This window comes from Lepisosteus oculatus, chromosome 5, assembly GCF_040954835.1.
Source record: "Lepisosteus oculatus isolate fLepOcu1 chromosome 5, fLepOcu1.hap2, whole genome shotgun sequence".
Lineage (NCBI taxonomy): Eukaryota > Metazoa > Chordata > Actinopteri > Semionotiformes > Lepisosteidae > Lepisosteus > Lepisosteus oculatus.
Genome location: NC_090700.1, coordinates 32,729,702 through 32,743,729, shown reverse-complemented (window position 1 = coordinate 32,743,729; position 14,028 = coordinate 32,729,702). Strand labels below are relative to the sequence as shown.

At 38.8% G+C, this 14,028-nt stretch overlaps 2 protein-coding genes across 8 annotated transcripts in view; one reads left to right on the top strand and one right to left on the bottom strand.

Moving 5' to 3' along the window:
- The first annotated feature begins 3,491 nt into the window (after positions 1–3,491).
- Positions 3,492–10,502, top strand: LOC102688230 (uncharacterized methyltransferase YdaC-like). Its single transcript, XM_015342142.2, has 3 exons — positions 3,492–3,596; positions 5,105–5,542; positions 5,864–10,502. Exons 1-3 carry the CDS (start codon positions 3,578–3,580, stop codon positions 6,058–6,060), a joined length of 654 nt encoding a protein of 217 aa, XP_015197628.1. The 5' UTR covers positions 3,492–3,577; the 3' UTR covers positions 6,061–10,502.
- LOC102688026 (homeodomain-interacting protein kinase 1) overlaps positions 10,493–14,028 on the bottom strand; it is a 24,790-nt gene continuing 21,254 nt past the window's right edge. For all 7 annotated transcript variants that reach the window (XM_015342255.2, XM_015342252.2, XM_015342253.2 and 4 more), the window contains 3 exons: positions 13,791–13,996; positions 13,025–13,155; positions 10,493–12,263 (listed from right to left, as the gene is read on the bottom strand). In XM_015342255.2, coding sequence (XP_015197741.1) covers positions 11,793–12,263; positions 13,025–13,155; positions 13,791–13,996 — 808 coding nt within the window. In that variant the 3' untranslated portion in view covers positions 10,493–11,792. The remainder of the gene's footprint in view (positions 12,264–13,024; positions 13,156–13,790; positions 13,997–14,028) is intronic.

The window sequence follows — 14,028 nt, the reverse complement described above, 5'->3', positions numbered from 1 at the left end:
AGCCAACTTTGGTGTAATTTCCTCAAACGTTGGCAAGGGGTAGTGTGGACTTTTGATAGCCTTGTTCAGATCCCTTGGATCAAGGCATACTTGGAGTTTACCCATGCGAGGTTTCTCCACCACCACAAGTGCATTAACCCATTCCGTTGGCTCTGTGACTCTGGCAATAATGCCGGACTACTCCATGTTGTGCAACTCCTCCTTAAGAGGGCTCTGCAGTGCAAGAGGTATGCGTCTCGGTGGGTATACTACAGGAACTGCATTTGGTTTGAGGTGGATAGTGCATTCACCTGCAAAAAGCCCAATTCCTGTAAAGACATCTGCAAAATCTTGTAAGATTGACTTTGTCTCAGTGGGAGGGGTGGTCACAGATAAGACTAGTTTAATAAGGTCCATGTCTAAACACGCTTTTAGTCCGAGTACTGGAGGTGCATGAGTGTCTACAATATAAAAGTCCAGACACATTTCTCTGTCCTTGTACTTGCATTTCAGGGTGCATGCGCCTTTTACAGCAAGTTGCTCTCCGCCATACCCTGACAGTCTGCGAGATGTGGGCTGTAGCACAATGTCACTTTTAAACTTGTCATATTCATGAAGAGGAATGACGTTCCTGCGCGGGCTGCTCGCGCTGCTGCCCATCGTTGTCAGCTGGGTTTGCGCTAAGTCGTGAGACCTAACGATGTCTATGGCCCTGTCTAGCGTCAATTCAGAGCCAACATTCAGCAGCTTTTCTCTCACTCTCGGTGAATGTATTCTGAAAATGATGCGATCCCTTACCATCCCCTTCGCTATCAGAGTAATTAAAGTCTTTCATAAGGAGCTGCAGCTCTGTTACAAATTGTTTAAACGGTTTGTTAGCTCCCTGTACTCTCTCGTGAAATTTATATCGAGCAAATATAACACTTGTTTTAGGCTTAACGTGCACTTCAAAACGGTCATAATAGGTTTTGAGTACCTTTGCCTTCTCCTGGTCGAGTGTACATGTGTTGTATACATCTCTGCCCTTTTCTCCGACCCACAGGAGAAGATAACTGCATTGCTCTTCCTGTCCTGTCTTCTTGAGCAGACCCGAAAACAAGAGCTCCACATGCTGCTTGAATTTGCGCCAAGTCTCGGGCAGGTTGTTCACCTCCCAATCCATTCGTGGTGCAGGAATTCCAGCGACGTTCATTTTAAATCTTTTGTCCCGACGTGAATCCTATTTATTCTGACACCATGTCTTGTTTCTCATACACGTATAAATTAACAACCCAGGACGACGATGTGACACTCGAACAAACTTTATTTCACCTGTAACTCCGAACCCGTTAGCTCCTACATTCACTATGACCTGTGACCCTGAGTAACCGTTATTCCCGCTCAGCCCTCCACCAATCAACATGCAGTTTCACTGCTGACGCACACAAATATTACAACAGACTCCTCGTCAGGCTGGTGTCTGTAACCTTGTCAGCAGTGGAACCACTACCGTCCCATAGACTTTATAACATTGGTTCATTTATTTAAAGCTTTATTATCCTCTGGGGGAAATGTGTTTTATTCTTCTCTGGGGGAAATGGCATAGTCCAGGGATCAGCAACCTTTCAAAGGGGCATGCCTAGAGTTATCTCACTTGTTTTTTTTAATTGATTTGCATGCCACATATTCTGTTTTAAATATTATTCAAATATAATAATACCTGAAATTATTAAATTAAATTCCATGTCTTATGATTTATTGTGATCCTTACCCTTGCTTTCCCTTGCTGAGTTCGGGCTTGTAGCTTGACACTTTGAGGAATGTGCAAGCCTCTTTAAACACTCAAATTGTACTGACAGGGAATTCCAGCAGATTATGATAGAGATGCTTTTGTTCCTTTCAGTAGCCTCAAGGGTGTTTTGCATATGAAACTGCGAGTATGTTGCTGTTTCTATGTTGCTGTTTTCAAAGATGTTTGGTTAAATTAGGTTTGTGTTTCAAGTTCCTGCATGTACACTCCGAACTCTGCAACACAGATTGTGCAATGTTCTGAAAGATTTCATGTTGGAACTGAAGAATGAAGAGATAAGAGAGAGGCCTGGGAAGTGAGATAATAATATCATTTTCTTGTTTTTGTATGTTTTTGCAAACTATGCAGTCTAGTGGCTTGACGTAGGCTTTGTGCTCAAATGCATATAAAGATGCTGCCTGTCCTTGGTCAGTAAGATAAGGGGCATGTATTTGGTAAGCTGGCTGTACACCCAGAATATGAAAAGAACTAACTGTTGTTTTGTCTGCAACTTAGATATAATTAATTGGCAGGTGTTGCTGTTTTATCATTTGTTTAGAATATGTCATAGTAACTCTTTGTGTTTTAAGGTATAAAGGACCATCTTCAGCTACTTATTTTTTAAGTCTGGTGGTTGCAAGCCGGACTTCCACATGCATATGAATAAAGGGACTTCTGCTTCACAGACACCTGAACTTTGTCATTTGTTTGACACTACAGAACGGACAATTGAGGTGTCAAAAAATGGCAAGCCTTCAACATTTTGGAAAGAGCCATAGCAGTTTGATTTGCGCTCTGCAGACATTGAGTTCATTCATATACATGATAATGTTGGCTAGAAACATTGGTTTGGAACCCATTAGTCATTGTGCAGTTTGAGGTAGTTTTGACCGCTTTCTGTCAAAAAGATCTTGATTAATCGGGACAAAGCATTCCAAACATTTCTCATGCCTCAGCCAACGAACATATCCTGAGGAGGTGGACACTGCATACACAGCGGAGTTTGAAACTGCATTAAGAAGAATCACATTATTAAGCTCATAATTCAAACTCTTGGCACAAAGACTTTCTTGATAAATAATGTAATGAGACTTTACTACAGTGTGGCCAAAGTGATTCACAATGACCTTTACAAATCCCTTCGGTTTTCCAACCATAGCACGGGCACCGTCAGTTGTCACAGAAAATATTTTATTGATGTCAATTCATCTTTCCTCAAAATGATTAATGAGCATCTTAGCTACTGTATATCCTCCTTCTGTAGCTGTGTCATGCATGGGTTTTAGGCAGCACAGCTCTTCTCAAATTCCATCTAAGTTATAGTATCTCACAAGAATTGCTGATCACAGTATGTCATTTACAGTATATCCACGCATTCATCACAAAAAAAACACTGAAACCTTTAACATCTTTTAATGCCAATGTCTGGAGCTGGTTAACATTTTCGTGTCTGAAAATGTCTTGAGACATTTGATGTGCAACAAGTGACAAATGACAATAAATGATGCTCTTATACAGCACAAACGGCATTTATGTTGAACAAATCCATATTCTTCTCTCTACTAGGGCTAAAATAACTATACATCTAACTTTGCTTTCTTAGCAACCACCTTTCTTAGCATTTTGTCCAAAATGTTTGACCTTTACTGTTCGTCTCCAGTATGTTTCTCCTTAAGTGAATGACACTTTGGCCTGTGGGAAGAACCAAGGAATGAAAGGGAGGGGTTTTACAAACGGGATAGAACTAGCTCGCAATTTTAAAGTTGTATATTATGTCACGTACCCACTAACCAAGTAGGATAACCAGAATATAATAAAAGTGCATCACCAATGTCTGAACTAATATATGGTAAGTAAAACTGTTTTGAGTTGTAAATTATTGTACCCGTGTTTTTTATAAAAGCTTGGGAATGCAGTTCATTAAGGTGATAATCTGACTGAAACAGGTATGAAAGAAAGAAATGGTGTGAAGAAATATACAAAAAAGTGTAGAAGGGACGGTACAATAGTACAGTAGGTGTGGACGAGGGGCATGTTGTCCTGAATGGGAATGGTGCAGTACAGTCTGGGTCTGAGATACATAGGTCCTGTTACAGAGCAAGCTAGATGTAGTTTGGACATTTTTATAATGAAAATTTCAATTTTTTGTTATTGCAGATGGCTCATTTGGGTGCCTGTATTGCAGCCAATTTCTGCAATCACAAATGATGTATTACAGAGTCAATTTCAAAATAAATTGAAATTCATTAATTGGCTCAAATTCAGGAGAAGTTGCTAAAGAATTACAGTTCAGAACATTTTCAAAGCTTGATGTCTCATTTTACTGAATGGAACACCATTCACCATTTTCAGTTCTATATGATTTTTATCATAGATTTGGTTTATTGATTGGTAAAGTAAATTGAGGGGATGTTGTATGTCAATGGGTTGATCTTACATGAATGATTTTAAAATTGATTTATGAAAAAATGCATTAGATTTATTATAGCTTGCTATGAGTATTTAAAACAGTGGCTACTTCAGACAGCTTACCTGTTTAGTGCTCACCTGTTGTACATTTGATTTTCATCTGAGGACAAAATTTAAGATGGGACAAATGTCACACATTTTATGTGACTAAATTAAACTGCAAGATAAAAAAAATGTTAGTAGAAGAAATTCAGTTTTAGTGAACTAAAAGAGTCATTTTAGTCTATGTATAGCAGACTAAAAAGTGTGTGACTAAAATGTGATTATACAATTTTACTAAGACAGTCTACTGTAAGTCAAAAGACTAAGTCAAAAACTGACAACAAAATCAACACTATTAAGCACAGTTGACTTTTTTTATTAAAGCTTGAAATTGAATTGAAGTGATGTTGTGAGGCCACTTATAAAAAAGGACAGCAAAGACTTATTTTTTGTTGGTAAACCCATTTTTACACTTTCTTCAAATCATTTATTAAACGTGGTTTAACAAATTATCTTATTTGCTGCTTGACTGAGAAAATAGTGGGAAAACGTAGTAAAAATAAGCAACAAAGTCATTGGTCCAAATCAGATTAAACTGAATGATGTTTTCCATCTGGGAGACACCATTATACTCCTTTGGTAATAGACTCAGGTTTATTACCATAGGTGTAATAGACTCAAGAAATTGTTTATCATCTCTCCCATTACTTTGTTGAACAATGTAAAATATCTCCTGAAACACTGGAGTCCAGAACTCTTTGGTGATATATGTTTTTGTAGTATTTGTTGTGTTGGACTCTGCTGTAAAACAATTTACCCCAGGAAAACCTGTAAAAATTCCAAAACCATTACAAATTGTTATTTCACAAAGTATATTCATACAGTATATGCCCTTTGCTTTTTCAGGAATACTGTCTAAAAAGCTCAACCGACATCTTGGCAGACCTGCTAAATCCTTAACTGGGTGGTTACTGACCAAGTTCTTCATATGGCACAACCGGGTCCTGGAAGAAAATGCAGTGAAGCTTGTTGAGATTCAGCCAGATGACATGGTCCTGGAGTTGGGATTTGGGCTTGGGCTGGGGCTCCAGGCAGCTGCCCCTCTCCTCACTGGCCCTAGGGGAAAGCTGTTTGGGGTTGATTATTCTGAGTACATGTTCGCAAAGGCCAGTGAAAGGATGAGGGCTGAGATTGAATCTGGAAAGGTTACCCTCTTCAATGGAAACATCATGGCCATGCCCCTTCCTGACAGCAGTGTGGACAAGGTCTACCACTGCAACTGCTACTACTACTGGCCTGATCTGAAGGGCATGACCTCGGAAATCCACAGGGTGATGAAACCAGGTGGGCTAAAGTGAAGGCAGCTGTTTTCTGGTGTTGAAATAAGGCTGATTCCAGAGCTTAAAGAGATGAGTTACGAAGCTTATTTTAAGGACCCCAATGTGTTTAGTCTCAGTAAATGCTTAGAGGAGGTTTGACTGAGATTTTCAGTTTTTTTGCAGAGGTTAATAAAATTGATCCCTATAAAATAAAGTGAGCAGGAACCAAGACACAAAGGGCACCTTAGTCATTTTTTCCACTGTAGTGACAGTTAAACTTATTTTATGATTCTAAATACTAAAATTCACTCTGTAATGTGCTGTCTGCAATACTGTGTTTCGGCAGGTGGTCTCATGGTGACAACTCTCATACTGTCCTCAATCACGAAGGCGGCATCAAGAAGAATTCTTTTAAATGATAACTGGAAACCTGAGGTCTACATGGAGGCCCTACGAGCCACTGGATTCTCTGATGTTCGAATGGAGGATAAGCAAGACAAGAACATAGCCTTCCAAGCCATTTTTGCTACTGCTTCTAAATGATGCTTCTTATCAACATTGCTTCTATGAAAAGCTCTGTTCAGAGAAAAGACAACAGTGCTTAACAGTGTTGATTTTGTTATCAGTTTTTGACTTAGTCTTTTGACTTACAGTAGACTCTCTTAGTCAAGTAAAATTGTATAATCACATTTTAGTCAAACATTTGTTAGTCTGCTATACATAGACTAAAATGACTCTTTTAGTTCACTAAAACTGAATTTCTTCTACTCACATTTTTTTACCATGCAGTTTAATTTAGTCACATAAAATGTATAAAGGTTTTAGTTGAATTATTTTTAGTCTTCAAATATTAAGAAAATTAAGTTTAGTCTTTTTACTTTCTAAATAAGACTCATTTGATAACCTTTAAATTCACAGAACTGTGTGGCGTGTATAACTTGAGAAAGGAACAAGTGCATAAAACAGGAACCTTAACTGTTGGTTAAGTTACATGAACTAAGTTATGTTTAAAACAATGACAAAATCATTCAATACATTTTAAAACTATAATTTGAACTATTTATTTCACACTTCAATGGTCTGTATTGAACTTGAATAGTGGACTTTTTTTTACAGCAAAAAGACCTTGATTCTATAAATTTGACAATGAGCAGAAGTGCAAACAATGTGTGAGACTATAAGAATAATGCCATCTGTCATGAAAACTACTGCAATGAGAAGAGTGACTTAAGTTCTTATATGAACCATTAACCACAATATTTACATAATTCATACATAGATCCATAGGACCTCTTAAGATAAAAACACCTTTAGTGTATAGGAAGGTTACATTAATTGCTATGAGATCCCTTCCACATAGTTGTGTAAAACTGGTATTTGTATTTCAGGTGATGAATTTCCACTTTTGGAAAAACGTTTTTCTATAATTTAATCAGGAATTAGCAGCATCATTTTCCTTTTGAATACAATTTCTATTTAATAATTTTTCTACATTTCTATACAGAGGGGAGTTAGAGGTTAGACTAAAGGGGTTATTAAAAAAACTAATTATGCAAAATATTTTAAAAGAATAACATTTTTTATTCCAAAGGATGGCGCCGGTTTACAGTATAGTGTCCCCATCACTATGCTGGGGCATTAGGACCCACATAGACCACAGGGTAAGTGCCCCCTGCTGGCCACACTAACACCTCTTCCAGCAACAACCTTAGATTTTCCCAGGAGGTCTCCCATCCAGGTATCAACCAGGCTCACACCTGCTTAGCTTCAGGGGGTTGCCAGTTGTGAGTTGCAGAGTGACATGGCTGCTGGCATATCCATTAATCATAGTCATTTTTTGTGACGGGGAGAGGATAAACACAGGATCCCTCCTACAGTAGTGTACATGAGCAGTACCTAGCATGTCATAAGATAATTTGGTCCACTCATGGATACAGTTGACAGTTTTAGATGTATGTGTTGAATACAGTATAAATCTATAGGTGATACAATGCTTCTGTTGCAGCTTGTCCTGTACTGTATAGCAGGTATTGTAAATTGTGTGGATTAGGCACAGAAGTATCAGTGGTGGAATTTGTGACCCTTTGCATCTTTAATGCAGAATTTGCAGAACCCCAGAATAGATTTAATGGACCTGCTGCTTTTAGTTTAACAATTGTTGGCATCTGCGAAACCATTTCACTGGTGCTTGTTAAGGTGCTTGGAGGTCTTGTTAAATCTTTAAGACGTTGAAAGCTTCATTGTTCCTGTGGCCACGGACATGATCGTGCCTTTTTTGATCAGTCAGACATAGAAATATATGACTTACAAACTGGCTTCAGTTTAACCAGTCTGAGGTCACCCCACACTTCAGCTCACTCTGCCTCTTTCAGAACACTGTCCTTTCCGGTTTGTGATGCACCCTGGAGCGGGGGCTTATAAACAGTACACTTAATAGGAAAGTCTAGGTAAAACATAAAGCAGCCATCAAGATTCAATCAAATAAATATTGATTGACGTGAGACATGTAACTGTTGCACATATCCAACACTACAATATTACTACTGAACCACATTGTGGAAGGTAAAGTAATTGCTAGGATATGTTCATTTATCTTTCACCAAACGTTGTGGTGACCAAGGTCAGGATCAACACCCATAAGCAAGTCATAAAGCAGGACAACCCTCAAAGTGCTGGAGGCAGCAAGATAGTAAAAAAACGACTTATATTGCACACTAAGGGAAAGGACAAGACATAATTGCATATCAAAGAACAGGACAAGCACTCAAGATTATGAAACATCTTTTTGAGCATATATAGGAGTTGGGAAACCCTTAAAGACCCAACGAACATTGCTGTATTTAATTGAGCTCAATCACAAACTGGGTCTGCACAAGACTGTAATATGCTTCTCTGATGAAGAATTTCCCTTATCAGTGATCTGTTATTTCCGATGTGAGGCAAAATCATATAAATTCAATAAAAGCAAAAGCTCCTCTTTGAGTTTATAGCTAGATGTTATCATTCTCAGCTAAACTGCTTTCTGGCACCAAAACAAAGTCTCTTTGTTTGCATAACAGAGAATCTGCCTTTTGTCCCCACCAGAGCAATAGTCTTTGATGACAGCAGGTAATTCCCAAAACCATTTGAGAAGATTGCATGTGAAATTGAAATGGAAACTTCTGAAAGTGTGGTAGATTGGCTACTGTTTAATAGTTTGCTACTTGTTAGTAGTGTTTAGAATTACTAAAATAAATGAGAAAACTAAGAAATAATAATTTATATTTCACAATTTGCATATTCGGGATTTTAATATACAGTATCTTGGCTAATGTTAAAAGTGTAAGACATTGTTTTTTAAATGTATTAGTTGATTTCATTAGCTTTACAATGGCACTCTGTCAAAGTGAATTAAAATGTGAGTTTTGTTTGGATTTTATTTTGAAAATGTTAAAGTGAGTGTTGATGTCATGTCATGTTGGTGACATGAGGACAGATTAAATTCTCTTAGGCTTTGGTAGTTTTACTGAAATAGCATGGGGATGAAAGTGCTAGTTATCAATAATATTATATCAGTGAGTTAGATGAACAATACATATGTCAACTGTTTGTCTATTTTTTATGATACTGCATGGGTTACTTAAAAATAATTTCCCATAAATATTACAAATTCAGTAATGGGCTCTTCTGGATAAATTAAGATGGAATTTGAGAACTTTGAAAAACCTTGTATAAATGCAAGGAAGTATTACACTACCGGAACAGGCATTCTTTTTAGGAAAGACTCATATGATGTCTCTTTATTATTTGTTATTTACCCTTTATTGCACAATTATTTCAAAGTGGGGGTCAAATGCACTTTACATTGTGCAACAAAGTCTTGTACAATTTGATAGAATTTTATGACGTATGAATTATGTAAATATTGTGGTTAATGCTTCATATGAGAACGTAAGTCACTCTTCTCATTGCAGTAGTTTTCATGACAGATGGCATTATTCTTATAGTCTCACACATTGTTTGCACTTCTGCTCATTGTCAGATTTATAGAATCAAGGTGATCCTACTAAACACATTAAACAGAACTGAAAGGCACCAAACAATTTTAAAACAGGATTTTACCACACTGCTCTACCCAAGCACAACACGCAAGACAGCTTTATAAGTCCTTTCAAAGAAAGAGCATACCTAGTACCCAAAACACACATTTATAACCTCTACTTCTTCATTTAAACTTTAGCTACCTAACACTGGAGCCTGGACATGAAACATTAACAACCACATAAACAAACTGGTAGAATATATGTAATGTGTTGCAGTAGCGAATCCATTGCATTCATCAATCAGGTTTTATCAACTCTCTGTACAGTACCCCTCATCATTAATATGATATGCTCCTGTCTGTACATCATCAAAGCTAAAAGGCTACCTTACTAGAAAAAATACATATCGGGATCAGTTTAGTTATTTTAGTAAGTGAATATTTTAGTAAGTGAATCTGTCATAACTAAAACGGATTCACTATTGTATAAGAATAAACAGCCATGTCTCCACACTTAAGCTTCATCTAAAATACAATGGTGCCTGGAGATAATCCATTAACCACCACATAAACATATTTGTGATATCACAGAAACCTCTTTTGTGTTGAAGGAACCTGCCTTGTTACGAGTTAACGATAAATTCTGTAAGAAGTGTATTGTTTTGCACATTCCTGGCCGGCCGAGGTGTAGAGTTTGCACTCTCTCGTATAGAGCTAATGTGTATCTTACACCCAGATTTAGCAACATGAAGGGAACAAGGGTTTTGGATTTATTGCCTCAGGCTGGTCTGAGCCATCTGCCTGACTTTCTGATCTCGTTTACAACTTATAAGGTAACACACTCATTGACCAATCTTGAAAATGTATGGATTTTTAAGAAATTCGACGAGTGAGAGACGAGCAGTTAACCACTTAACCTCCTTTCTTTATTACAATAAAGAAATCACGACTGGATTGATCAGAACTGTGTTTGGTTTTATTTGTGGAGTCTAACAGTATGTACACTACCGACAGCAAAGAGTCCAATCTCCCCCACAGACCTACAGTAAATTAACACAAACACACACATTGGTTGTACCTATATTATTATTTCCAATTTGATACTCCAAGAATTCTAGCTAGGACTAATGTCAACAAACTCCAACAATTTTAAAGTTTGCATGAAATGTGCCATGAAACGTTTTTGTTTAAAAAAACACAGAGAAACCTTTTGGCTCTGCAAGGTGGACAACATCCTCAAATTAAAAGCACACTTCACTTACAAAGAACAAATGAAAAAGGGTTGTAGTCCAGCTCCAAAGTCCACAATTGAGTTTTGTTATGAAAAAACATTCTTCAGTTCAGTAGGTGAAGAAGCAAAGTCGTTAATATTGTATCCATTTGAAAATGTTCTTAATTCCAACAGGGCTTAATATGTCACAAATTTAGTGCACTTCCACTTGATAAATATTCCATACACAACAAAGATAAACTTGAAATATAAAGAAACAGTACTAAACAGTCTAAAGCTTTGTAAATAACCTAGAAGTAACCCAGTTTTTGGATGGAGACTGGAACAGTGACTACAAGTGAATAGCTGTTGCATAGGTTGAGTGTATCTTCTCCAGCAAAAATTGACAATCTTGTAAAAAGAGATTACACTGACCACTGGGAGGGTGTAACCCTATTTGTGTAAAAGGCATATTCTCTTTGTGGCTCTTAGCTGACAAACCTTAGAAAACTCTCCTTCTTGGGTTTTTTGATGATGTGCACATTATTTTTGCTGACTCAAATATGTAATTAAAGTATAAAGTAAGGAGTTAATGCACTCTCTGAAGAAAAAGAGCTTCAGACTGTTCACATTACATTTCTAAAAAACTGACAGACTGCCATCAGTAAGAGAACGGAACGTTCAATGCATTTCTGTCAATATTCCTTTAAAAATTGTCAGTTATTAACTAAGACTTTTTAAAATAAATATTAGAGTTGGTAAGAGCAAAATGAACCTCTAAAAAGCAACATAAAACCAACTAAAGCATAAAATTCTTAATGAGGTTTAACATTTCACAATGTGTTAAAAATTACACACAATTGAGCATTAGAAACTACAGTTAAAAATAATTTTGTTTAGTCCCTGCAATGTTTGAGAAGAGGAGGAAAGACACAAGGTCCCACTTGAAGCCAAGACTCAGTTTCGGCAGAACAGTTTGTTCAGCGGTGACAAATCTTCAACGGAGGTCTACAAGGATGGCTCCCACCACACTCCTCCTTCCCCTCACAGGTAAGGAAATTCGCTCATCTTCCTGGGGCTGATCTGGTAGCCCCTGTAGACGGCAGTGGCCTGAGACGTGGGAAACTGGTGCTGGTACTGGGCAGCTGGCAGACCTGCAGCTGTGAGAAGGCTGTGCCCCACAGCTGAAGGGTCTTTCTGGATCAAGCCGGCAGTATGGGGCATGAAGCTGGCACTGGCGCCGACATGCCGAGACGTGCCCTGCTGGGACGCCAGCAGCTGAGCCACTGCTGCAGACGCGGGTGCCAGGGCAGCAGAAGGAGCATAGGAGCACAGCTGGGGCTGGCTGCTCAGGCTGGAGGAAGAGCTGAAGGGAGGCAGTATGGTGCTCTGTGGGGGTGAGCTCTGCAGGTAATAGTGTGCCTGAGCGGACCGGGGAACTGTAGGGCATACCTGCTGCCTGCGGGAGGAACTGCCGCTCAGCCGGGCCTGGGATGAAGTGATGGAATGCTGAGCCTGGGAGGGAAACAATCAACACAAGCTCAACAGACGCACCGAAAGTCCTAAAAATACATCTCCCAGAACAAGGTAAAACCGGCTCCTCCATTTCCTTCTATGTTGCACACGGCTGAAGTTGTGGAACAAGTACTGACTCCAATTTGAATGTAAACACCTGTGCTTTACAAAAAAGATCATTAAGAACTTCAGAAAATTTACCTACAAGAGGAGGCCATTCGGTCTATTGAGCCTGTCTAGTAAATGATAACTGACTGGAGGATCTCACCCAGTTGTTTATTACAAGAGGCCAGATTTCAGCTTTAATTACATGGCTGGGTATCCTGCTCCATACGCCCGGTTCTCTCGGAGTAAAAATTCCTCTCCTGTTTTCAGATATACCATAAAACTATACCCAGATTCTGAAAATGTCTACTCAAGCCACACAGATTTAATAACCTGAAGTAGAGGACTGCTACCAATCACAGCACTGCTAAGATTTGGCACTTTTTAAAGTATTAATTCAGCAGAGATAAAATAAATAAATAAATGAACAAACAATAAAGCCCACTTTTCACAATCCGAACTCCTAACTTCAAGTTTAAAGGTTTATGATTGCGCATCCTTTTTTACAAATCTGAACACCATGACCAAATGCTCCTGCAGTAATTTTTGTTCCAGTCTAGAAATGTTCAATTATGTTAAAGTATTCCAAGGATCCTTCAATTGACTCCATTCCCTTGCCCCTCTGCATTTTCTGACTCTCTGCCCTTGTGCCTCACCTGGCTGAGATTGAGTGGCTGGATCCTGTTGGGTGCAGTGTGTGGATGGCAACTACTGCTGGAGGATGCTGAAGTGCATGTTTGCTGCACAGCTGCTTTCTTACTCTTACTGCAAACACCAGCAAACTGCCCTAGAAAAAGGAAAAAAAAAATCAAAATGTTTATCTGTTCTTATATCAATCTGTAAGTGTGGAACAAGACACCAGATTGTGTTCCATCACAGGGCTAGTGAGACTTAAGTGTGCTCTAAAATACTGAATTGTTGCTCACCATGAAAACCAGGCTATTATAGACGCAATGTTACTTCAGTAATATTGCTCTATAAAAGTGGTAATTATTAAGTGAAAAAAGGTTCAAACGAAATTGTTCTTAACATCCACTTTCAGTTACCACTTATCCAACTCACCGAGTCACGGAGCCTATCCCAGGGAGCGCTGGATGCGAGGCGGGATAAACCCTGGATAGGAAGCCAGTCCACCCCCCAAAGGGCGCACACACACAAAAACCCTCACACACTCCCACCAGGTGGAACATGCACATGTTACACAGATAGCAGCCCAGTAACTGAACCCAAGGCCTCCTTTGTGAGGCTGCAACGCTAAGGGCTGCGCCACTGGGCCATTGTTATTCACAAGCACTGACGTTTTTACAATCACCATTAACTAAGCACATTAATCACAATTTTTATGGGATTTACTATAAATATACATATATTGGCAAGCATCTTTATCCAATGAGTTTGATAAAAAAAGAAGATCCCGCTAACCTGAAATTCTTGAAGATTTAGATTCTTCTGGCTGCATTTTTACCGAAGGGACGATGATACTCAGCGACTTCGACAGATTTGCCGGAGCTTCGACAAAGCTGGGCAGGTGCTTTGGGGTTGATGGGCTGCCATGCGAGGAATCCGAGTCCTGTGAATCATGGACGGTGACGCAGCTGATGACTTCAGTGCGCTGTTTCATTGCATAGCTGTCAAACAACACAGCAACAAGTTGACAGCC